This window comes from Sciurus carolinensis, chromosome 1 (genome assembly GCF_902686445.1).
Source record: "Sciurus carolinensis chromosome 1, mSciCar1.2, whole genome shotgun sequence".
NCBI classification, from domain to species: Eukaryota; Metazoa; Chordata; class Mammalia; order Rodentia; family Sciuridae; genus Sciurus; species Sciurus carolinensis.
Window position 1 is genome coordinate 185,298,304 of NC_062213.1, and position 25,223 is coordinate 185,323,526.

The 25,223-nt window shown below is 54.4% G+C and overlaps 1 protein-coding gene across 3 annotated transcripts in view; it reads right to left on the reverse strand.

The window, feature by feature from the left end:
- Znf362 (zinc finger protein 362) overlaps positions 1-23,041 on the reverse strand; it is a 36,141-nt gene extending 13,100 nt beyond the window's left edge. Inside the window, exons 1-6 of one of the 3 annotated variants that reach the window (XM_047555150.1) lie at positions 22,541-23,041; positions 10,766-10,891; positions 5,899-5,962; positions 5,477-5,723; positions 1,722-2,049; positions 761-985 (exon numbers count right to left, since the gene is read on the reverse strand). In XM_047555150.1, the coding sequence (XP_047411106.1) occupies positions 761-985; positions 1,722-2,049; positions 5,477-5,723; positions 5,899-5,962; positions 10,766-10,803 (902 nt within the window). In that variant the 5' untranslated portion in view covers positions 10,804-10,891; positions 22,541-23,041. Of the gene's footprint in view, positions 1-760; positions 986-1,721; positions 2,050-5,476; positions 5,724-5,898; positions 5,963-6,666; positions 6,785-10,765; positions 10,892-22,540 lie in introns of those variants that run through there. The other 2 variants (XM_047555164.1, XM_047555159.1) reach the window with 2 other exon arrangements.
- Between the last annotated feature and the right edge of the window lie 2,182 nt (positions 23,042-25,223).

The following is a 25,223-nucleotide window of genomic DNA, read 5'->3' on the forward strand; positions in this document are numbered from 1 at the left end:
GTGTTTCTTCCCCTCTGAACAGATGAACTGCAATCTTGGAAACCTTTGGTTTGTTTCTTTAAATATCTAGGGTATTTTTATTTGGTGAGACAGTCTTTCTGATGTCTATACTCCCCTGCACGAACTTTTCTTCCCTTAAAGCGTTTATCTTCAAGTCTCCCTCTCACACACTCAGTCCAACTGTAAGCCCTGGCGGGCAGGGATTTTTGTGTTTTGTTCCTGGCTGTAGCCTCAGTACTTAGAACAGTGACTGGCATGGTGCACGGGCTCTGTGAACACTTGTTAAATGGATGGATTGTGTGCTCTACAGGAACTAGTTCTATTTATTCCCAACAAATGCCCATATGTACCACACCGGGGGATATGGAAATGGAGAAGACCAAGCCCTTCCCTTCAAGACCTCCCAATATACTGGGGGGAATGGAGCTCCCACGGGGCACCCCACCACTGCTATGATGGAGACGCACGGGGCCTGTGGGACAGAGGCCAGGCCCTTACCCAGTGCGGGGGTCAGGGGGCTTCAGGGAGGAAGGTGGACTGAGATGGATAGGAGAAAACAGGGTGTCTCGGATAAAGGACACGGCATGAGCAAAGACCTGGAGAAAAGGGTGGAAGAGTAGTGAGAGCTAGTAGCAAGGGCTACTAGGGCCCAATCAAACAAGGCCCAGAAGGCTAATCAAAGGAAGTGCACCTTGACCCTGGGGGCCATAGGTGCTGACCCTAATGGGTTGCTGTGGGCAGCAGGACGCAGGCCACCTACCTGGTATGCTGCTGGAGGTGGGAGAGCTGTCGGAAGGACTTATCACAGTAGGAGCAGTGGTAGGGCTTGACGCCCAGGTGGATGCGCAGGTGCTGGGCCAGGTAGGAGGCATTGGCAAAGGACTTGGAGCAGTGCGGGCACTTGTGGGGCTTGGCCTCTGTGTGTGACTTGGAGTGGATCTGCATCTCAGACTTGGTGAAAAAGGTCAGCGGGCATACCTTACACCTGCAGGGCAAGAGGCAGGTCACATCTGGGAAGATTAGCGCATCCCTGCAGTACATCTCTGGGGACATCTTCTACATCAGAGGGACCCTGTGTCTGTGAGGAGTCCAGGGGCAAAGGCCCACCTGGGAAAGATGGGGACAGGCTCCTAGCCTGGGGACCCTCCAGTCTGGGGGAGGAAGGTCTTACATCTGGGGGACATTTGCAGCAGCCTGGGGAGCAGGTGTTTGCTCACAGGGGAGACAGGCACCATGATCCTGGGGGGTGGGAGCTTGCCCAGGGTCATACCCATGGTTCTGGGGAAGGAGGGTCTAACAGCTGAGAGGCTCTCAGCCTAGCTGAACATTAGAATACTCTGGGGGCTTTTGAGAAATACAGATGCCTGGTTCCTCCGATGGTCCCACCTCCAAGACGTTAACTCAGAATCTCCGGAGCTGAGCTCTGGCACTGGCATGTTTTGAAAGTTCAGATGACTCACACGTGACCGGGACGTCATTTAAAGGGAGGAGGAAATGGATTCTTGCCACCCTAGGCTGTGGCGGGGTGCCAACCACAGACCTCCTTTGATGGCTCTATTCTAATTCTCTCCCGCAAAAGGGCCCAAGCTGGGGGCGGGGCTCAACAGGAGTCCCCACCCTCTGGACCCTAGCCCATCCTCAGACTCCACAAGTCCCATTTTCCAGCCCTCAGCACAAGTTCCGCCCGAGATCTCTTGGGCCTGTCACGTCAAGATCCCCACCTGTATGTCTTGCCTTCCTTGGCAGTCTCGCCGGAGGCCAGGATGGGGTAGGGGACAACAAGGACAGGCGGACCCCCTGGGTTCTCCGCCTTGATCTTTTTGCGGCCGCGTTCAGATTTGGGGGGACCAAGTAGGCCATGGCCCTGGATTGTCTTGATGGAGTCCAGGAGGGGGGGGCTGGTGATCCCTGAGATGAGGGTGGGGGACGAGGCGATGAGGCGGCTCTGGCTGGTGGTGGTGGGTGTGGACGGGGTGCTGGTACCCGTGCCTGTGCCGGTGCTTGACTCAGATGTGCTCACAGCCGGGGTCCGGGAGGAGAGCCCCAGACCTGCAAAAACACGAGTACGGGGCAGGGGTGAGGGGAGCTGCAGAGGTCCACTCAGCCCCAGCTGCCCAGATGTGTGCCTTTGGCAGGTCTCCCTGCCTCTGTGAGTTCCCCCTTCCCATTCATAAACTATTACCCATGAGGACCTAAATGAGAGCTTGGGAATGTGCAAATGCCTTACGGCTAAACCGAGTCCGATAAAAGGGGCCTTAGAGGCTGCAGGTCTGTAGCTCAGTGGTAGAGTGCTTGCAGTGTGTGAGGTGCTAGGTTCAAGATGTTCACAGCTGTGCTATTTATAACAGCAAAAACTTAGAGCCAACTGAAATATGCAACACTATTTGGAAAGTGTGCAATAAACAGTGACCAATCTCCGCTATCGAACTTGCCATTTTGTAGATTTTTAAAAGCTGCACATATGTGTGCACAGAAAAAATAAGCAAGTGACCAAAATGTGATGTGGATGGTAGGAGTAATTAAAATAATTTCTTGGTTTAACTGTACTTTCTAATTCTGCAACAATGAACTTTTTAAAAACTTCTGTAATACAAGTTACTCTTTTAAAAATGAAAGGTATACGTCAGGCATGGTGCTGGTGTACATCTATAATCCCAGCGACTCAGTAGGCTGAGGCAGGAGAATCCCAAGTCTGAGGCCAGCCTCATCAACTTAGTGACACCCTCAGAACTAAGGCCCTGTCTCAAAATAAAAAATAAAAAAAGGGCTGGGGAGGTAGCCGCAGTAAAGTATCTCTGGGTTCAATCCCCAGTAGCAAAAAATAAAAAAAATGAGGAGACTAGATTTATCACATCCAGTTTAGTAGGCAAAAATATGAAAATGGCATCTATCGTGGTTCAGAACACAAAAATCTGTGCATTGAGAAAGATAATATCCAGAGCTGGGACGAGTCTGTCTTGTATCCCGCACTTACCCCTGGAGTGCACATCTGTGCAGTCTTCACAGAGGGCAGTTTGGCCATAGCCATGAAAATTGAACATGTGCATAGCTTTCGATCAAGGAAATTAATTCTACTTCTGGAACCCTACCATAAAAAATATTCGCACATGAACACGAAGATCTGTGTTCAGGGGCCTCCCATACAAAACTGTGATTAGATAAAATTGGGCATAACCCATCTGTCCTCGGTGGGGGCCGTGTAAACAGATGTGGTGCCTCCTGATGATGGAGAACTGCACAGCCACAGAAACAGGCTGGAAGGAAGGCGGCGACAGAGAGAAGCTGCCAAGTGTGCTGCCAGGTGAAAAAACCAAGTCACAGACACTGGGAGTGCATCTATTTTAAAACACACACTCAAATACAGAGGTATACCCGGACAATGTGTGCATGTGTGAACGATCGGCAACAGATCTAAGAGGCACGCCAGCGTCCTCTCCAGGGAGGGAGGGGAGTTTTTGGTAGTAGGAGACTCGCAAGTTTTCCCCATTAGTTTCAGTATTACTTGATTCTTTTACCTGGTGAATTCACCCATTTTCTGCATCTGCGGTTAAAGGATAAAACTATGAGGAAAATGTATAATAATTCTAACAATTATAGGACTAAGGCTAATTTTTTCTTTTCAGCTTATCTGCAATTTCCAAATTTTCTATAATGACTAGGTAACTGTCTTTAAAATAAAAGTGCAATAAGTATGTTGATAGAATGGCAAGTTAAAGCATGGATACAGTCCTACCACAAGCTCAGCAAAACACGCACACATTTAAAAAAAAATATATATATATATGGGAAAGGAAGGAAATGGACCAAAAGGCTCTCTAAGCTGCTGGGTTAGGAGCTGGAGATTATAAGCGACTTTTTTTCTAAGTTTCTCTTTTTTCCAAATTTCCCTTAATATGCTTATATTGCTTTTTTAATATTGCTTTATAATGAAAAAATAATTTAATAAAATCATAATAACAGGAGATGTGCAGAGTGCAGCTGCGGCCTGGGGAGGCCCACCAGGCCCTACAATTTCTGGGCATCTTTAAGGAAGGGAGGGAGGCAGGGAGAGAGGCAAAGGCACCTGGTTGGTGGCAGAGGGTGAGCCAGAGGAAGAAAAAAGACCTAGCTAGTGTGGCCTCCTGAGAAAGCCTGTCCACCAAGCTCTAAGTAGGGTATCGGAGGGCTCCAACCCCTAGACACCTCCCCTGAATGTCCCCCTGCCACCTCAACCTCAACCTAAGCCTGAGCTGCCCTTTTTCCATGAACAGTTCCTCTGCTGGTTCCAACCCAGCCGCAGAGTGGGAGGAGCCTCCTGTCCATCCTCCCTGTTGCTCACCGCCTACATCCGGGGTAGCAGCAGGCCTTGTCCACACTTCTTTCTCAGTCTCCTCTGACCTGTCCACTGCTGTCCATACCCACTGTCATTGCTGGCCCACACCACCACCCTCCTGAATGTCTCCCTACTTCAATGCTGGTCCTCAACAACCCAGTCTTTACATCACAGCAGCCAGACTCAAGTGAGCATCTCCTCCCCTACTTAAAACCTTTCTGTGGCTCTCCACAGCCACAGTAAAGTCCAAACTGCCCAGCCTGGCCCATGGGGCCCTTCGTTATCTGATGCCTACTTCTTCTGAGAGGACACAACTCGGGAACACACTGTCTGCCGCTGCCTCTTCCTAGCCATGAAAGCTTGGTTTCATGGCTTGACCTTTCTCTACCTCGGTTTGCTAAACTGTTGAATGCAGAACAGGTGAACCACAGGAAATGACTGCTTTGTAAATCAAAAACGGTCCATCGTTCAAGCTAATACTCACAGCACCCACTGCACAGGCTGCTGGGAATAATAAAATGAGTATCAGTAAGCCCTGGAGCTCACGGGACTAAGTGCCACGGTCACCTTCATCATCATCACCACCTTCGGGTCCTCCTCAGCCCACACAGACGCCCTCCTCTTGCTGTTTACACACACGCCCCCTGCACGTGCTGCTCCACCTCCCTGGGTGGGCGCAACCTTGCATTTTGGCTCCACCAAGGAAGTCTCATCCCCCGCGTCTGATCAGTTTCTTCTCTGGAGTCTCAAGGTTCTCTATGTTGATTTGGCTTCCCTGCGAGCCCCAGCCCTCCTCCTGTCCACTGGAGGAAGGGAGTCCTCCTAGCACAGGGTCAGAGGAAGTCTGGTGGCTGTGGCTAGTCTCCCCGCACCCTCCAGCCACCCCAAGGTTCTCCTGCCCTACCCCCTCGGCTTCCCAGCCCCCAATCCTGCCCACCCAGTTCCCAACTGCCCTCACCGAGCCCGACACTGACAGGTCCCCTCCGCTGACCAATGATCTGCCCGGGCCTCACCAGCCGCCCCCTCATTGCCCAGGTCCTGCCCTTTCCCCGCCCAATCTTCCGGCCAACCCAGGTCTCAGCCCACCCAGACTCCGCCCGCTCTCCCGCCAAGGCCCGCCTGCCCAAGGCCCTGGCCCTTCCCAGCCTACCCCGGGCTGCTCACCTGTGACGGTGCTGGTGGCTGGTCGCGCGTGCAGCGCCACATCCGGCTGCGGCACGGCCTGCGGATGCAACCCGGGCACCTGCTGCAGCTTGGGCAACGACATGACAGCTTGGCTGCTCTCGGCTGGCGCGGGTGGCACTAACAGCGGCTGCTGCGACGAGGCCGACGTGGGCGGCAGGTGAGGTGGCCGGATCTTCTCCGCCATCAGCTGCTCCTTAATTTTATTAATCAGGACCAGGTTGTCCAGCTATGGGCGGAAGAAAAGACCCGCTGAGGGGGCTTGGGCCGCGTCCCGCCCCTTTCCCCGGCCCCCGGTCACCTGTGAGCCATGAGCCCCTTGGTCCCGCAGGGCACAGCCCAACCCCGGCAAAGAGAAGCAGCTCCACTGCGGGGAGCAACCAGAGGGGCGACGTCGGTCTTACCTGGCTGGGCATGGTGGGAGGAGGGGGCCAGAAGTAGGGGTTGTTAAATCGCGGCTCGGCCATCCTGCGGGAAGAGAGCCCCAGTCAAAGGCAGGTTCCCATCAGCCACGCCCACTCAAGTCAGGGCCAGGGTCTGGGAGCCCTTCCCTTGGGACCCAGCAGAGCAGGCCTTCCACGGGGCCCAGGGAACCACATCTTCACCCTGAAAACTCTGGAATTCAGTATCTCCTGCAGTGAGCCCCAGAGGGTAAAGTTCACATCCAGACCGGCGTGCCCCTGGACACCCCACCCCCACCAATCTCTGCTCCCCAGGAGGACCCTACACTGCAGAACCAACCCCATGGATTCCACACAAAACCCCCTGCTCCCATCCAGGGATAAACTGGGGTGTCCAGGAGCAACTTTGTAAATGGCCACAGAGCAGAAGCAACTGTCCATCCCCAATCCCTGCCCTTCTGCCCACCACCTCCTTGAATGGAGGCATCTCTTCAGAATACTGGGGACAAACTGGGGTCACCAGATATAGCTTTGTTGAAGGACAGTTTGGCAGAATAACTTAGAGACCCAAATGGAGACCCAAATGATTGCTGCCCAAATGATTCAAGAAATCGTCCTTCTGGAAAGTTATCTAGAAAGATGCGCGGGTGGACACGGTGCAACAAGGACGTGCATCAGAATGCTGTGCTTAGGAGGGGTTGGAGGCCTGAGGCTAGGGTAGTGTGGGGCTTTTTAGTAAAAGTGTGTGACAGTCTGATTGCTGGCCCTCACCTCTAGCAAGTTCCATGGCAGGCCTGTGTGGTTAGAAGGCCTTTTCAACCAGGGCAGTATGAAGGATGGGCCTTCAGGGCTATCTCAGTCTTCCAGAGGGTCTGAGTCTTCTGTGACCCTAGAGTAAGTCAAGAAGTGACTTACAGGGACCCCGCTACAAACATATCACGTTAAGACTTGCTCCCTATCGAGGTTCTCTTAATTTCCTCTTACAGAAATTATTTACCTACCTGGTATTGTTGCTTAAATGAAATTGTTTATTTTGAGAGGAAAGGTCAAAATAAAGAGCCTTCAACCTCTTTTCCTGGTTCCAAGAGCTTCAGAAGTCCCTACTGAAATTGTAGGCAGAGTTCAGGGTACAATCCTCAATAAGGACATGATCTAATCTGAACATCTTAAGAAAGAACTTTCATACAAATTATCTCTTATGATCTTTACTTGAAAAGTAACACTAGAGGTATTAAGGATTGAACCCAGTCTTGTAACAAGCCAGGCAAGCGCTCTACCACTGAGCTATACCCCCAGATGTTTTTTTGTTTGTTTGTTTGTTTGTTTGTCTTTTGAGACAGTGTCTTGCTAAGTTGCTGAGACTGGTCTTGAACGTGTGATCCTCTTGCTTCAGTTTCCCAGGTCAGTGGGATTATAGACATGCGCCACCACATCTGATTTATTCTCATTTTACAGTTAAGAAACTTAAGACTTGGAGAAAGGGGAAGGAAGAGACCTGTCCACGACCACAGGGTCAGGGTACCAGGGTCAAAACTAGAAATCAGATTTGCTCAAACTGGTTCCTCTGGGGAATTTGTTTTGCAAACCCTAGTCCTTGGTAGAGCAAATACCCAATGCAAATAGCTCAATACCTACATGCAAAAATCCTCGCCCTCCTTTCCAGCCTGGGGCCAGTCTGGGAGTCAGAGGCAGCCCCTGCCCTCTATCAGCCTCCTGCCCCTGCCACTCAGGATGCCCTTCCTCTGCCATTCAAACCCTACATAGTCCTTGCAGCCTAACACAAGAAATACTTCCTGCCTGGAGTTCTCTCTGACTGCTCCAAATCTCTGGGGCTTTTCCTTTCCCAGAAAAATCTCAAAACAATAACAGAGAAGAGGCTGCAGGTCCCACACTGACAGCTACTCATCATCCCAATTTTGTAACTGAGGAGACAAGAATTCAGATAAGTGACTTTCTCAAGTAAGCAGGTAAAGCTGAGACTCCCACTTGAACCTGCCTGATTGACTGTCCAGTGCCTCTGTCCCTTAGCTGTTTAGGAAAAAGACAAAGCATCCTGCCTAGGCTTGTGGATGTGCCCTGCCTTAGGATGGCAAGGCGGTGGGTACAGGTAGGGCTAAGGGGAGACAGGGAGACGGGGGGGACAGGGGAGTCTGGTTCATCTGGGTGTCTCCCGCGTTCAGGCCCAGAGGTTTTCAACAGTGTGAGTTGCAAGACAGAATGAAAGAATGAAGGAATAATAATCAGAATCACTTTCAAGACGATCCCACACGACTGTCCATCTGTGCCCAAGTCACCAGCTCTTCTGTACCCACTGTCGTTACCTTCAGAACCCCAGGGGGATGGCAAGCCGAGAAGGATTTCTGCCCCTTTCCACAGAGTAACAAACAAGGGAATCGGGAGAGGGGCTGCTTGCTCTGGGCCACAGACAGCAGCACTGCTGCGATGTCGGGGGTCAGCCCTCTAAGCCTCAGTTTTTCTCATCTGCAAAATGGGGTGAGAGACTGCCCTACCTCAATCCTGCCTGGCCCAGGACTCTGCCCACTGCACAGGCTGCTCCTCAGTCAGTTCTGGGGGAGCCATCTACCCTTCCTCCCTTGGGTTCAGTGCCAATATTACTCATCAGCTTGTGGTCCCCAGGGACCACTGCTTACCCTACTTGGGGAGCCAGGTCCACAGAGGAAGGGGTCCACCCTGGCTTACTTTGTCTTATCTGTGCAGCCCTGTGGGATCTGTCTGCGTCCCTCTCTGGCTGGTCCCAGGTATGATAATGACCTAGTCAATGTCCCTGGCCCTGGTGTCCACCTCCTATATGCCAGACTGAGGGAGGGCAGGGACAGAGCGTTTCCTGAACCACTGTGAGCGCCCAACAAGTCTTTGAGGTCCCTATGCCATCCTGGGACCCGGCAAGAGGTGAGGAAGGGGGACGGTGGCCGGGGCCAGGCTGAGCTGCTGGGCCTTGCCTTGCGGGGGGGGCTGTGAAGCAGGAGCAGGCGCGGCCAGCATGTGCTCGGGGCAGATGGACGAGGCAGAAGGGCTTCCCTGGTAGAGGCAGCAGCTCAGGCAGGGCGTGGGGGTGGCAGCACACAGCGGGCTCGGGCAGTGAGCACCAGAGAGCAGGAGAGTCGGGCGGCGGGAGGGACGCAGGCCAGCCAGCAGGGCCTTGGCTGCCATGCTGAATGTCAGGCTGAGCTAGGTGTCAGTGGTGAGGAGGCTTCGGGAGTATCCTGGGCAGAGGGGCTGCCAGGGTCGGGGGGTCTGGGTACCTGGCGGGGGTCGGGGTGGGGAGGCAGAGCAGCCAGGCGGCTGGGGTTGAGCGGCCATCCTGGATAGGCAGGGGCCACATGCTGGCACGGGCAGGACAGGCGAACCGGAAGGGGCCTGAGGCACCGGACAGAAGCGGAGACTGTGCTGTGGGCCCCGCCTCAGCCCGGACAGGCCAGCCATGGTTTTGTTCCTCTTGTTCTAAAGGTGAAAAGGTGGATGGGTGACGGGTGCCCTGCCTCAGGGAGCGGCTCCTGACAGCGGCATCCTTGGAGCAGCTGGCCCTCTGGCCACCGTCCAGCCACCCGCACCAGACACTGTGCTGAACCCTGGGCCACTGCTGGGGACTGAGTGGAGGGCAAGTGCCCCCCACCTAAGCCAAGAGGAAGAGCACACAGGTGACCCATGGCTTCGGCCAGAAAGAGCTGCCGCCACCACTGTGCGCTCTGCTAGTCAGAGGTGATGGGCCACCTTGCAGCGCTCTCCCTGGTGGCCTCAGCAGGCCTGCGTGGACTTGGCCTTCCCCCGAGGCCCGCTCCTCCTCTAGTTACCCTGCCTCCATCTGCCCAGGTGCTCCTGCCACCGACACTCAGTGACCACAGTACTTGCCCTCCATCCCCTCCCAGCTCAGACCCACCACCAGCCACGTCCTCAGGAGTCTGCTTCCAGGATCTCTTAACCCCATTCCTCAACACCAGTCCTGGTTGCTAGCACCTTGCTGGGACCAGGGAACAGCCTGCTTTGCTTGGAGCCCAACATGCCCAGATTCAGATCTTGGCTCCAACTCACCAGCTGTGTGACCTGAGGCAAGTCACTTGCCCCTGCCTCCGAAGTGAGGGATTAGCAGCCCAGAGCCTGGGGTGACCCAGCCTGGAGAGGAGAGGGAAGGCTTCCCAGGGGAGGTGAGGCCTGCCTTGGGTCTTACAGGGTGAGCGGGAGTTAGCCAGGCAGAGACAACGGGGGACACTCGGGCAGAAGCAGCAGCTTGGTGCAGGCCTGCAGGAGGCTGCCAGGGGAGAGCAAGCATCTGGGTGCTCACTGGGAGGTGGGGCCAGGCCAGGCCCAGGAGGCCTGGAGTCTGGACTCAAAGCAGTGGGTGATGGGACGGAAAGACCCCTCTGACTGCTGCGTGCAGAAGGGACCAAAGAGGCCGGGAGGCTGGCGGCCAGAGTCCGTTAGGAGCCCTGGAGAAGGGAGGTGAGAGGCAGGGGCAGCACCTCGGCCAAAGAGGCCTGGCTACTTGCTTAGAGCTGGAGGCCAAGGAAGCATGCAGGTGCTCCCTGCAGTGCAGCCTGGGAGGTCCCTGGATACCCATTTGGACAAACATGGTCACAGCAACATGCAGACAGACAGCACCACACCAGACACACGGGACAGACAGACCTGCGGCTACAAGCATGGAGCAGCGGGAACACAGCCATGAGCAGGAAGCCACAGCCACCAGGACACAGAAGGCTGCTATGGGAGGGACAGCACACACCTCCCCCAGGGCAGACCCCGAGGGCAGCCATAAGGGGTGCTCAGGGACACTGGGGTGAACACAATGCCTTAATCCCCCAAAGAACAAACCCCTCAATGAGAGATTGCAGCCTGAAATCAGGCTCCTTACCTAGAGTGTCCTTTCCCACTTGGTGAACTTCTACTCATCCTTCAAGACCCAGCTCAAGTGTTCCCTCTTCTACGGAGCTTTCCCTGAACCCCCAGTCAGTCACTTCCTCTGTGTTCCCAACAGCACCTTGTATATGGGAATAACAATAACAATAATAATAATAAAATGGCAGCTACCATTGATTTCAATACCTGTGTGCTGAGTATGCCTCAGGCCACTGAACCCTCCCAGCGACTCTGAGATGTACACTTCATAGAAAAAGGAACTGCAGCCCTGAGAAGTCAACCAACTTGGCCAAAGTCACACAGCTAATAAGTAAGGGAGTTACGATTTCACCCAAGTCTGGTCCAGCCCTACAGGGCCATCCCACACCAATGAATTCTGTTTCCCCATCAGTCTTCGAGCCTTTCAAAGTCGGGGCTGGTGCTCACTCAGCTGTGCCAGAATCGGACCCCAGGTGGTCACTTACAATGGGCTGGGAACTGTGGCGGAATATTGATGGACATTACTTTACTGTTACAGTGGACCCACTGGACAGATGAGAACACTGAGGTCCAGAGAGGTTTAGCAACTTGCCTGAGGTTCCAGAGCTGAGTCTGGATTTTGAAAGCAGGTCTGTTCGTCCACCCTTTCCCAGGAGGGTGGCTTCTGAGGTCAGCCCAGAAAACTCCACAAAAGGGCTAGGGAGGGGGGACTCAGGGAGGGAAACACCAGGTGCCATGCCCCGCAGTGTGGGAAGGTTCAGACCTAGACAGCAGGACACAGGCCGAGGCCGCCTCCCAGGCTGGGTTTGAGGGGGAGCTGTTGAGCAACGCGGCCCCCCACCCCCACCCCCCAGACACTAAGATCTGCAGCCTGCCCAGGGCTCCCAGGCCACATGGGAACTTGCTCCCAACAAAGCAAACGGGAGAGCAAGACCCAAAACTGTCCGGACACTATGATTACAAGGAGGCAAAAATAAAAACCTGCGTCAGAAAAAGCAAGCTGCAGGGAGCCACGCCCAGAGGGAGGTGGCGCAGGCAGTCGGGCTGCTTTGGGTTTTTGTCTTTGTTTCTCTGCTTTCCAAATTCTCAGTACTGTCATTCAGCTACTTTTCTAATGAAAACAATAAATTTATTCTTTTTTAAAAAATGAAAGAAAGTTGGTAGCCCGAGGGGACAGCAGATGCAGGGTCAGGAGGCATGCAGGGGCAGGAGCTGGCCAAGGTCAGGGGTCGCCAGGCCCCTGCGGCCCCTGCCCTCCAAACACAGAGGCCCCACACGGGGGTGGGGGGATGTCCCCAAGGGCTACCTGGAAGAAGTGACATGCTCTGAGTTCTGTGAACCAGCTTAGGATTCTACAGGTTGGAGAAAACAAGGAAGCCCTCCCTTGTTCAGGTCTCCCTCCAGCTCTGGCCTCAGCTATACTGCTTCCACCCTCATCTTCCATTCTATCCCCCACTGCGGTCACGGACTGCCCTACTGAACCTCCCATGGCTCCCTACTTCCCTCCAGACTAAGTCGGGATTCTTTAGACCTCACCTATCCAGCTCCTGCTGACTTCTCTGCCTCACCATCCTTGCCCCTTGGACCCTGGTACTCTGCTTTCTTCTTGTTTCCTCAACTCCAAGCAAGCTCTGTCCTCCCACTGATACCTCCCCATTTCCCTGGTTCATTCCACCTTTCCCTGAGCCCCAGTTTATAGGCCACTTCCTCCGGGAAGCCTGCAGGGACTGCTCCACCTCCACCCTCGGCTCTGCTCCCTTTGTAACCGGCACGTCCATCACCCGACTCCGTCTTCTGTGTGTGTTCTCATCTCCCTGCTGCTGGACAGGTGTGCATCAGGGAAGCATCATGGCTGAGTCATTTACCTCTTAAGCCCCACGTGCTCAGGGTCTGACTGCATGCATGCCTGGGTGGAGGAAGCTGGACAGTCATGGTCTGGATAGAAGAAAGCCCCCTCACCTCCTCTGAGTCCCCCCATTATGCTAGCCCCTGCGTCACCTGCGCTCTATTTCCTGTACCTAAGTGTGTCTTCCTAATTGATCTGAGGAAGGGCTACACGTGCTCTGTAAAGCCTAGCAGACCTGAAAAAGACGTTAACAGCTCATAAACACAGCAAACGCTTCTGCTTCCCTGGCAGTGAAAATTAAATGAACTTCACCTGTCAAAAGAGCAAAAGGAAACAAGAAAATGATAACACCCAATACTGGCGAGCGTATGGTGAAATTGTCACTTCCGTGTATTATCAAGAGTGTAAATTGCAATAATCATGCCTGAAAACAATCTGGCCATCGCGTGTCAAGAGCTCTAAAAATGTTCAGACTTCTTGGCCTAGTGATCTCATTCTTGGTCATCCATCTTCAGAAAATAACCCAAACATAGACAAAGTTATACATGCTCAAAGCTTTTAGCTTCAGTGGTTTTTCACAGCAGCAAAAATCTAGAATAGTCAAACTTGTAAGCAATAGAGGGATGGGCCTGTTAATCAAGTTGCTCAGCATCATAGTCTACAGTCAGTAGCAAGAGCCAGTGCTACTAGCATGGTCATGACCCATTCAGCATTCACATACACCTGTCAGGAACTGAGGTACTGAGGGATTAGTTAACTTGCCCCGAGTCCAGCAATGAGTGTAGGACTTGAATCCAGACCACTGGGTTCTGAGCCCAGGCTTTCCACCCTGGACATTGGATCCATTAACAAGCAGAATTAGAAAATACTGTCATTGTTTAGAAAATACAAAGAGCATTTGGGGGAAGATTAAATTTTTTTATATGTATAAATAAAGCAATGGCATCTTTATAAAAACTGGAAGAATTGGGATAGAAAAATCTAAATGCTAATGTGGTAGGGTTAGAAACCTAGAGTGGGGCAGAGATGAGGGTGGGGGTTGATTTATTTCATTTCTCTATTTTATGATTTTTCTATGAAGTGGCTATGGGACTTTTTTGTGTGTGGTAGTGGGGACTGAGCACAGGGTGCTCTATCACTAAGCTACACCCCTAGGTCTTTTTATTTTTTATGTTGAGATGGTCTCACTGAGGCTGGCCTCAAACTCAGATCCTCCAGCCTCAGCCTCCTGAGTTGCTGGGATTATAGGAATGTGCCACCACGTCCAGCACTATGTGACTTTTTTAAGAAATATTTTTAATATAATTAAAGCTTCAGCAAGTTTTGGCAAAGCAAATACTCCAGTCCCCTGCCCATGGCCCCAGAAAAGGCTCCAGCTTCAGGTCCTGCAAATTGACCCAGGAGATTGGGGTTCAGAGAGGGGCAGGGACTTGCTTCAAGTCCCACAGTAAGCCCAGGCCTGCCCCCGACCAAGGAGAGCCATCAGGAAGGGACTCCCCTCCCATCCCATCCAGAAGCTCAAGCAAGGACAGGCCAAGGGACAGCCTACCCTGCCCAGGTCGCTCATATTCCCACTGAAAATCCCTCTCAGGTTCCCACTGTTTTGGGGGTACAGTTCTAAAGCTGCAGCCAGACACTCAAGGTTTTGCCAAGAAGGCCCTCTGGCCACATTCATCCTAACAAGCTGCTCTTGTGCATGGTGCCTCGGCACACAGGCTGTGCCACTGATCCGGGGCCAAACCATCCCCGAGACCCGCCACCAATTCTGAGCTCAGCTGTCACCCCGTGTGAATGGCCTGGTTACGTGTCTGTCCAAGTCCCCGGCAGTGGTGAGCTCTGAGGTGGGGCTTGGGTCTGGGTCTTGGTGGCAGTCACCACACCCTCCACTCGGCTCAGCTGGCTCTTCCTTCGGGTCTCCACTTAGAGGTCACTTTCTGACCTTCCCCCAACAGGAACTGGGGGACCCTGTTTTAATTCCCGTGTCCCTTGCATTCTCTCTAGCCCATCCGTCTCACACCCTAAGTATTTCCATCTCCCCATTGGTTGTGACCCAAGGACAGGGCCGCTAAGCCAAGCGCGGGCCATGAGGGACCTGGGAGTCTATGCTGTGTTCAAGGAGCACCCGAGAGGATGGGTGAGAGCGAGGATCTTTCCATGGGTCCGTGAAGGAAGACTGACTGGGGGAGGACTTGGTCAAGGTTTTCAATGACAGTCCAGATGGAGCCAGAGGACGGCCTGGAAGGGACAAGCAGGAGGCCCTCTAGGAAAGAGAAGTCAAGGTGTTCCCTCTTCCCGGCTGCTGGAGACCCTCACACTCAAAGCCCACCCCCACCTACGGCCCCTCTGCCCTCCACCCACCTCCACTCCAGGCAGCCTAGAGCCCCAGCCGCCGCACCCACCCCAGCCGCAAGGCCTGGCCAGGCCAGCCTTGGAAACTCGCTCCTGGGAACTTCCTGTGAGGAGCGAGGCTCCCGAGGGTCCTGGATCCAATTAGGCTGGGTTGCCGCAGCCCTGCGGGCCTGGCAGGGCTGTTTCCTGGTGACTGCAGAGCTGATCCCAGCGGGAAGGGGCCGCGTCTGTGCCGCCTCTCCCTCATCCCTTCACCCTCTGGGACCTCCACCCCCGTCACCCCGGGCAGAGGACCTTCTCTGGGAGCCTTGGTGCCCTCACCTAGGGAATAGGCCAACACCCTCACAGGGCCGAGAGAGGCTCTGCAAACCGTGAACACAGACCACTCTGCTTCCAGGCCCCCCGGGGACCCCACTTGCATGCCCACAGGCTGAGGAGGATGATGACAGTTATAAGCACTTCTTCCAGCGCATTTCTCATCCGGCTCCTAATGACCTCGTGAGGTGGGTGCCGGGAACACCTTGAGATATAGCACATACTCAGAAAGCGGCCCAGAACCCTCAGCAGCGCAGGGACTTCCTGCAAAGCGGGCACCCAGGGCGCCTAGGCTGCCCCGGCCCAGCCCTTCTCGCTTCCAGGCCCCGCCTTCGGCTCCTCCCTCGCGCCTTCTAGGATGATCCCTTCCTTGTTTGGGGTCCACAATGAGGCTCAGAGTGGTACTAAGCTGCCCAAAGCCACGTGCTGGTGAGGGCCAAGGGAGCAGAACCCTGTAAATCCACCTCCTCCCTTCCCTCCTCCAGGGGCTGAAGGGCCCAACTAAGTCATAGCCTGGGCCCCTGGACCCTCAAGGGGGCAATGTGGTCACTGTGGGGCCAAAAGTATGAATTCTGGAACCAGGTAGCAGTGCTTGGGATTGTTACAAAGCCCCAAGTCTCAGTGTTCTCATCTGTTAACTCAGATGGCAGTGGTGTCCCCATGGGGTTACTGAGAGGATGACATGCCTTACTAGGTTAAAGCCTTAGAATGGAGCCTGGTTTGCAGGAGGGACTAGGGAGGTCTGAGCACTCCCTGTCCTTGTTAGGTTCTCCAGGGCTTTAGGGAGCCTCTTCCAACACTAGGAAGATCTGCATGAGTCTGACCAGATTCCACTACCTGGGACCCCAGGGGGGCTCTGTAGATTGCTGGAGGTCATCCAGCTCTGGGACCAATTCAAAACAAGACTGCTTGACTACAGCTCTGGTCTGGCCCCAGGATCCTTTTAGACAGGTTCCAGGGGTCCTGGAAAGGGAACCCCTGGCAGGTGATCATAAGCCCCTCCCGCTGCTGTATCTCAGTCCTCCTCACCCCTCTGCCTGGCAGGTAGCCTGTGGGGCAGGTCAAGCAGGGCTCAGGCTGGCTGGGGGCCAGAGTGGGCTCCATGCAGGGCCAGGCAGCCAAGAAAGAGAGAGAGGGCTGGGGCAGGCACCATGTCACGTTTCTTTCCCTCTACCCCCAGCATCTGCCTCAGGGCCTGGGATACAGTAAGTGCTCAATAAATACGGCTGGATGAATAGCAATGAGCTGCCTGCTCCTTCAAGCAGATCCAGGCAAGAGCAGGGCAGATGCATGAGTACAAGGCCCAGAATGCAGGGCTACATTCTCACGTGTGCAAGACGTGCCTACGTGCAGAACATGTGTGCACAGGCAGGCCTGGGCAAGGAGAGCTCCGTGCAAATGCACAGGCTGAGGACCACAAGTGTGCAAGGACATGCGGCTGAGCAGGCCCGTGGCTGCACGCAGTTTCCTGGAAGGGTGTGCACAGTGTACATGCAGACGTGCAACCCTCCAGGTGGCAGGTTGCGTGTACACGTTCCTGTAAGGTGTGTGTGCCAAGGGAGTGTTTCGGAAACAGCAGGGGAGCACCCCAAATTAGCAAAGACGGGGCGGGGGGGGTCAGGAGCGGCAACGGAACAGCTGATTGGGTGAATACACAGGAATGTGTGTGTTTGAGTGTTTTCGGGGTACATCCACCTTAGCCAGGTGTTTCCCCTACAGAATCCTAGAACTAGCTAGATAGCCTGTCCCCTCAAGGAGGCTAAAGCCCTTGCTCGACATTCAGAAAAGGACCTGGTGGTGGGGAGGCCCCAAGGACATCCTGGTGGCCATAGATGAGGCAGAGACAAGGTAGGACTTCTCAGCCCCAGAGCCAAATCCTTCACCTGTCACACTTTATCCACCAAAGACACTACCCAGCCACCTCCCCAAATCCTGCCTGGTCTCTGAAACCCAGCCCTGACCCTGAGTTCCAGAGAGCCACCCCCACCAGCCTACCCCCAACCCACTTCTTTCACTCAAGTGACAGGCACAGCCCTGTGCACCCAGGAATGGTGCCCCCAAGGCAGAGGCGAGGAAACTAATGCCAGAAGGGGAGCAGCTGCCCCACTGAGGGCTTTCTCCTGCCTTTGAACTCTCCAGCAGAGGCTGTGGCAGCCTTGGGCACCTGAGGAGCAGAAGGTCCACCAGGCAAAGCCTCAGGAGGCACATGTGGCCTTAGACGAGGCCTGCTCCTTTCCCACTTGAGACTCCCCATGAAGTCTGACTGGGTCACCTGTGAGCTCCACCTCCTCACCAGCGCTGGACTTGAGATGGCCAACGATCCCCCAAGACTGTGTCACGGGGTACAGACTTTACTGAAAAGGTAAACGTGTCTCCTGTCCCCAACTACCTCAAGTCTGTCCAAATACTCGGGTCAAGTGCCAGCCCAGGGCTACGGCGAGAGCAGCTCGGGAAGTGCCAGGAGCTAGTGCAGTCTCTGCGCACCCATTCGTTCATTCAGTCCTCAACGTTCAGCAAGACTACCTGACCCAGGGAGCTCACAACCCAGAAAGAGGCTACACAAGCCATGAAACCACAAGGTCAAAAGCTCTGGGAAACTAACGCTAACCTCGCCTCGCAGGTGTCAGTCACTGGAGAGGGGCAGCACTTTACACTTTATACAAAAGATAATCTGCCTCGCAGATGAGAACAGTCTGGCCACAGGCAGCTGTGGGCTTGGGGAGGCGGGAGCTCGCTGGAGGAGGGTTTCTAGCAGAAATCAGAGGCCCTTTTGTCAAGGCATGAGAAGGGGATTCCTGCTCTGTGCAGGGGTCAGGTGAAGTTGGGCTTCCCCTGAACAGCTGTGGAACTCTAAGGAGTCCCACAGGGCTGAGTTCCAGCCCCAGCAACACCCATGACAACTGGTTACCTAGCCTCTCCCCACCTCAGTTTCCCCATCTGCAAAATGGGAATAATATAACAATGAGGATTAAATGAGTTCATATTTTAAAAGCCTTGTAGAACATGGTGTGGCACAAAGTGAGCTCTCTCTGTCACTGAATTAAATAAGGTGGTGAGGGTTCGCTTTGTAAGATTCTAAATCCAAGATCAGGTCACACAAAAACTCCAGTGTCAAAGGTTCTCAGCTGGAAACTGCTCAGATGCTAAGATTCTGAGATTGGAAGAGGCTGGGATTCTTAGATTCCACAGTTTAATCATCTCATTATTTCCTAACAACAACCCAGAGCCTCCCAGGGGAAGGAGAAGACAGACCTCACTGTAACTTCATTTCCCAGGCTACACCTGGACTCCCCAGCCTTGCCCCACCTCAGCCATGCTGGAAGCTTGCAGGGAACTTGAGTGCGTGCTAGTGTTCTAGTGGTGTAGATGCAAGTGGAGAGAGGGAGGGAGAAAGAGAGAGAGAGAGAGAGAGAGAGAGGTTTCAGATCTGAGAACTGCATAAGAAAATAAAAAGAGGCTCATGTGACAAAGAGTGACAGTGGGAAGCTATTTTAGAGCAAATGGTCAGGAAAGCCCCTTTGAGGAGGTGCATTCAGATGGTGCCAGTCATGCAAAAGGGAAAAGCATTCCTGGCAAGCAAATGTGCAAAGGCCCCACCAACAGGCTTTGTAAATGTGAGGTACAGAAAGAAGCCAGGGCGCCTAGTGGTGGTGAGACTGGGGAGCAGGGCAGAGGAGCCTAGGTTGAGGGACAGGCAGGGTCTGGACCACGAACTGCTCTGTAGGCTCAGAAAGGACTCATTTTTTTTTCCCTTCTAAATGTCCAGGAAATAGCAGAAGAGTTTCAAAAGGGACTAACAAGGCGGAGCAGGGCTTTCAGGTGCTCCAGCTCATGTGGCTCATTCTGAAAGCACCACCCTGGTTCAGAGTAAGGTAGGGCCTCGACGGTCACAATTCTCATAATCCACTAGGTCTGTCCTGAGCTCTAGGACATGCCTGGCCAGCCATGGGGGACGTGCAGACCCTGTGTTGCTATCACTGCCAACAATCCAGGAGAAACTCACAGACCGTACCACTTAGAGATGAGGAAACCAAGGCTCAGATGAGGAAGCCATGGGCTCCCAGTCCCACAAGCCACGGGACACAAATGGTTCTTAATCCAGAACCCAGTTCCACCACTGTGACCATCTACGAACTTCTCTGGTGTTTCCAAGCCTTCTGCTCTCTGAGAGACTTTCCCTGGGGACTCACATAGGCACCCCCAGAATGCCACCCTGGCTGGTGCTTCCTTCACCCGAAGCCTCACCTCTTCTTCCCTGTTGGCTTTACAGCCCGGTAGGACCAAACTTGTATCTCACACCGGTCTAACCCGGGCCGGGTGAGCCAGGAATTGGCTGGATAGACAGATGGCTAGATGGGAGGCCACTGAAATGACTACCCAAAAAACTAATGAATGGACAGTGAAAAGGCAAATGAACGCTCTAGCCACACATGAATGAATAAGTCAACAATGGCGGGAAAATGAATGAGTAGAGGGAGGTAGAGCACGCGAGTGCCCACTGGGAAGGGCTGGGGCCAGGCTGCTTCCATTCACCAAGACTACAGGTGGCCTACTCTTCAGCACCTGGGACAAACACAGGTCACCACCAAGTGCTGGCCATTATGCCCCAGCACAGCCCTGGTCCCACAAGCAGCTTCACAGCTCCCCTGGGCCCAGGTGGGCAGATGGTTCATTGTCCCTCTGAGTGTCTCACAGAGGAAAGGAGACAGGAGGTCAAGGCCGGCTGTGATCCTAGCTGGGATAAGAATCACTGAGCGACTTTCAGCCAGTGGCTTCCCTTCTCTGAGCCCAAAAGAACTCCCAGGGCCTTTCCATCGCTGACATTTCTTAGGATGCAGTGAAGAGGGTAGGGGTTGGTTTCTCATTTTTTACATAGTCACTGGGGTCAGCAGAATTTCAGAGACCAGACTAGAAGTTGGGGAAGAGTCCTGGCCACAAGCACCGAAGTCTGCCCAGGAAGGCCCAAACAAGGAGTCTGCAGGCCCAAGTCAAAGCCCTTCACTGCGACTGTCTAACCTCTCCAAGTCTCCGCTTCCTAAATTCTAGTATGGAGTCACTTACCACCTCCCACCCCAAACATCTCATCCCAACTGAGTTTCCAGAAGGTGGCAACAACTGTGTGCCACACTGTAGACTGTAAAGTTTTATTGCCAAGGAAGGATTATGATGGCAGGGATCAGCAGGAAGTTATACTGCCCCACTCCAGTCCAGTTCTATCGGAAACAAACCTTCCAGGCACCAGATCCCTCAGTGGAGAACAGTGGAGACAGCCCAGCAGTGGGAACCTGGACATCTGGGTCCTGGGCTCAGCCTCCTTCTACCTGGCTGTGTGACTTCGGGCAAGTCACTTTCCTTCTCTGGACCTGTTTCTCCATCTAAAATAATGCCTGGTTTGGTACCCTCTGACCCAGGCATGCATAGCTCTGTAGTGTGCACCCCAGCTTTCAGACATGGACTCTGTCCTTAGGGAGCTCACATGGCCCACTAGATCCAGGAGACAGACTAGGGGTGAGACAGAGGTCTGCCCTCCAGGAAATGGGGGTTGAAGGCAGGGACTAGACAAGCTCAGAGCAGAGTACAGGGTCCTCCCGGGACAAACTTTCCCAATGGGGAAAAGGTCAGGCCCAGTCCTGCATGGCGCCTTGGACAACACCAACCATCCCAAACTTTGTGGATCTGGTCTTCAAGCCCCCTCTGCAGCCGGCAGAGTGAGCAGGTCCTGACCTGTCCAGCCAGATACCTCAGGAACTAACCCAAGTCTAAACCGCCTCCAACTCAGGAGTCTCCAGGGTGTCCGATGTAAGTGACAGAAAGAGGCAAAAGTAAACACAGGAGAGAGATCCACCCCACAGGGGCCTAGCAAACCAGGTATAGTTCATCACCGACTGGACCAGCTGGCGCTGCAGGCCTGCACCAGCCAAAAGCCCACCACCAAGGGCATTCCCCACCAGATGTCACCTCTGGGGGCCAGGAGGGCCACCACGTTGAGGAAGGGGCTCTCCCACTGCAATCAGCCAAGCACACTTGCCCCAAGTGGGGTGGGAGGGACCACACGGCCCAGGACACCATTCCCGCCTACCAAGGGGCCCTGGCCACCCATGAAGGCGAAAGGCCCACCCCCCACACAGCTCCTGAAGGTTCCACAATGAGGGCAAGGTGGTGAGAGAACAGGATTATTGCCTCATACCAGGGGGTCTTAGCTGGAAACCTCGGGCCCAGACCTCTCCCCCAAATCTGAGGGCATAGTTCTTTACAATGCCATTTTTATAAAGCCTCTTCCAAAAGACATTCCCAGGCTGTCCCAAAACTCCTATCCCCAATCCTCCACATGCCCCCCGCCCCCGCGCGCAGCTCGGGGGTGAAAAGGAAACCGGCGGTTAACTTTTCTCAAAAACCCTGCAAAGGCGGCTAGCTGGGGGGAGAAATGGGCCTGAGATCCTTTCTCGGCATCTCGCTGACTTGCCCCCCCTCAACAAAAAAAAAAAAGAAAAAAGAAAAACAAAGCTTAAAAAAGAAAAGAAAACTTTCGGAGTTAACTTTAAAATTCCCAGCCCTTCCCCCGAAATCGCCCCGCAGCTTCCCTAATTTTTTTTCTTTAAAGTGCAATTGCATTGTGTCTCACCTCCCCGAAAGGCTCGCGGCTCTCGCCAAAGAAAAGGAAAAAAGCCAACCCTTCGGGTGCCCCCTCTGCTTCCAGCCGCCTCTCCCACATTCTCAGACAGTTTTATTAAAATTTTCAGACAAAAGAAAAACAAAAATGGCAGCCTGGCTTATTTTTAAAACAGGACAGGGACGCCATATTCTGCAGATCTGCAAAAAAAGGGAGAAATCCGGCACTGGCCGCTCCACCGGGCCGGCTGCAAAGTGCGCGAACCGCGCCGTTTGCAATCCGTTTATTTGCATTAAGCCCCATGAATCATTGTTTACCGGAGAATTGCAGCAGGTTTGAATAGCCCGGCTTAAGAAAACACACACACACATACACACACACACGCGCGCACACACGCGCACACACACACGCACACACACACACACACACACACTCGGAGACCAGCCCCAGACACGCCGCCGGAGACACTTCCTACCCCGAGCGCCGCCGCCGCCGCCGCCCCGGACTGGGCCCGAGGCGCAGGCGGCCCCGGGCCCTCGGAGCGCCCCAGCCCGCGCTGACAGCGCCCTCGCCCCGGCCCGGCACCCGCCCGCAACTCGGCGCAACTTTCCCGCTGGCGGCCGACCGCCGCCGCCGGGCCCGCTCCCCGCGCACCCTGGGCCCGCACGGACCTGGCTGTGCTGGCGGCGCCTCCCGGACGCGGCCGCAGCCCCGCGCCCGGCGGCCCGAGCAGGGCCGGGCTGGGGCTCCGGCTCCGGCTCCGGGCTCCGGCTCCGGCTCCGGCTCGGTGCGGAGCCGCGCGCAAACCTTCCGGGTCGCCTGCTGTTCACTTCTGGGTTCTGCAAGCGCCGAGGCGGCGGCGGCGGCGGCGGCGGGAGGCTGGGTCTGCAGCGCCGCGCGGCCCCCCGTGCGCTCGGCGAGCCCCCGCGCCAGGCGCCCGGCTCCGGGGGGGCCGCGTCGGGCCCCCGCCTCTCCGGCTGCGCAGCCCGTCCGGCCCGGGGCTCCGGCGAGTGGGCAGCGCCCGGCGCTGGCGACGGCGAGGGGAGGGGGCCGGGGCGGGGGCGGGCCGCGCGCTGGGGGCCCCGCTCGGGCCCCGGGGCCTCGTCTCGCGCTCGCCGCCGCCGCCGCCTAGCAAAGTTGCGCGGCGCCCCCCACCCGCGCCGCGCCGGAGGCAGAGCCACAAAGGAACTCCTCGCCCCCCTCCGCCCGCCCGAGCCGCGCGGGGAGGGCACCGGCGCCCGGCCCTAGGACAGCCCCTTCCCCAGCACGGGGGCTCCCGGGGCCCCGGCGGCCGCGGCCATTGTCCCGCCCAGGCCCGGCCGCCGCCTCACCACCCTTCTCCCGGGTGATGGCGGGCCGGGGACCCGGACTTGGCGGGCCACGGCCCTGACCCCGCCGAGCCCGCGTGGTGCCAGGCTGTTCCTGGGGTCTTCCTCAAAGATGGCAGACTGGAGGGGACCCCCAGAGTGGACCCTCACACCTGATAATGAACAATCGTGCTCAAAACCCAGGCTTTTTTTTTTTTTTTTTTGAAAGACAAGGACATGGGGTGGGGGCCCAAAGTTTGCACAGGGAAGACCACCCCTTCCTGGTCTTAGGCCTGAACCCCAACGGACGGGGCGGCCTGAGCCTGGCAGCGGCAACCCTCGCAGTCTACCGGAGGTGGCACCGGCTGTCCCCCAGCTCCGGACCTCAAAGCCATCTGTGTGACTCCTCCTCCCGCCTCACCCTCCCCAGCCAATCAGTCACCAAGTCCTCCTGATTCGGCCTCCCGGACTGTGTCAGCTTCCAAACTTCACTTCTACCTGAGAAGGCAGCCCGCTCAGTTCTTTAACTGAGTAGATTCTACGCACACGCGGCCACCCAAACTCTAGGATGAATCAAGGCTGGCCCTGTCCTCAGGAAGCACCCAATACCCCGGGGAAGGGCACACACATAAACAATCATCTATCTTTCAGGATGCCTTTCCCAGTTCAGTAAACATTTAGTGAGGATCTACTACGTGCCAGATGATGTGCTGGTTGACTGGAAGCCCAGCTATGAATGAGTTGGACAAAGTCTCTGTCCTCATGGAGTTTCCAGTCTAGCACAGGATGGCAAACAGTGGAGGACAGGACCCATAGAGGCCCTTTGTTCTCAAGCCCCAATCCCCAGGCACAGTGACTGGCACAGGGCAGAGGCACAAAACCTACATGTGGATCGAATTAGTTGGAATCATAGGCACAGTGTGAGAACAGAGGAGGCCACTCTTTCTCCAGAGAGCTGGAAGTGGTTTTCAGAAAGTCTTTCTGGAGTGATCCTGGTGGGGAGGAAAGGACGGTCTTCCAGCTTCCAGAAATGAGAGTAAAAGTACCAGCCCATTGTTGAGAAGTTCCATGAGTTAATCCATCAATAAATGGGGCAAAGAGAAAAATCACCTGTGCAGAAGAATTGCAGATAATTTGTGTAGATACTCCAAACTCCTTAGCCATGATCTACACATGGTGAGTGCCTTCCAAAGAGCACAGGATGGAAAAGGAGGGAGGAAAGTACAGTGGAAGAATCTGACAATGATCTCAGCCAAGTGATCAAGGTCAACATCAACAGTCATGGATTGTGTTGATAGTATGTGAGCTTGATATTATGTGATAAAAATTATATTTTACCTCTTTGATCTTCCTCCAAGAACCATAACCCCAGACTTGCAGGGAGAAAAACACTGGACACCAATAGTGGAGCATCTAACAAAATACCTAACTACTTACTCCTCAAAACTCTCCAGAGCATCAAAAACAAGGAGATTCTGAGAAGCTAGAGCAGCCCTGAGGAACCTGAAGAGGCATGACAGGTATATGTAATGCCGTGTGTTAGATGAGAAACAGGAACAGAAAAAAGGGCACTAAGGGAAAACTAGGGAGTCTAAATCAACCATGAGCTTTAGTTAACCATAATATATCAGTAAAAGTATCCATCAAAATTATAACAAATTAAACAGTAACATAAAATGTTGCTAATAGGGAAAATTGGTGAAAATGGGTTCCTGGGAATCCTCTAGAATGCATTCTCAATTTTTCTGTAAATCGAAAAGTATTCTAAAACTTTACCTTAGACATTAATGTCTTAAAAAAGAAAAAAGGGTGGGGGGATTACCAGGGATTCAACCCAGGAGTGCTTAACCACTGGACCACATCCCCAACCCTTTTTTATTTTTTATTTAAAGATGGGGTCTCTTCGTGAGGCTTTAGAGTCTCATGAAGTTGCTGAGGCTGGCTTTGAACTTGTGATCCTCCTGCCTCAGCCTCCCAAGCCACTGGGATTACAGGCTTGTGCCACCATGCCTGGCAAAAACAGAATCTTTAAAAAATTGTACTAGCC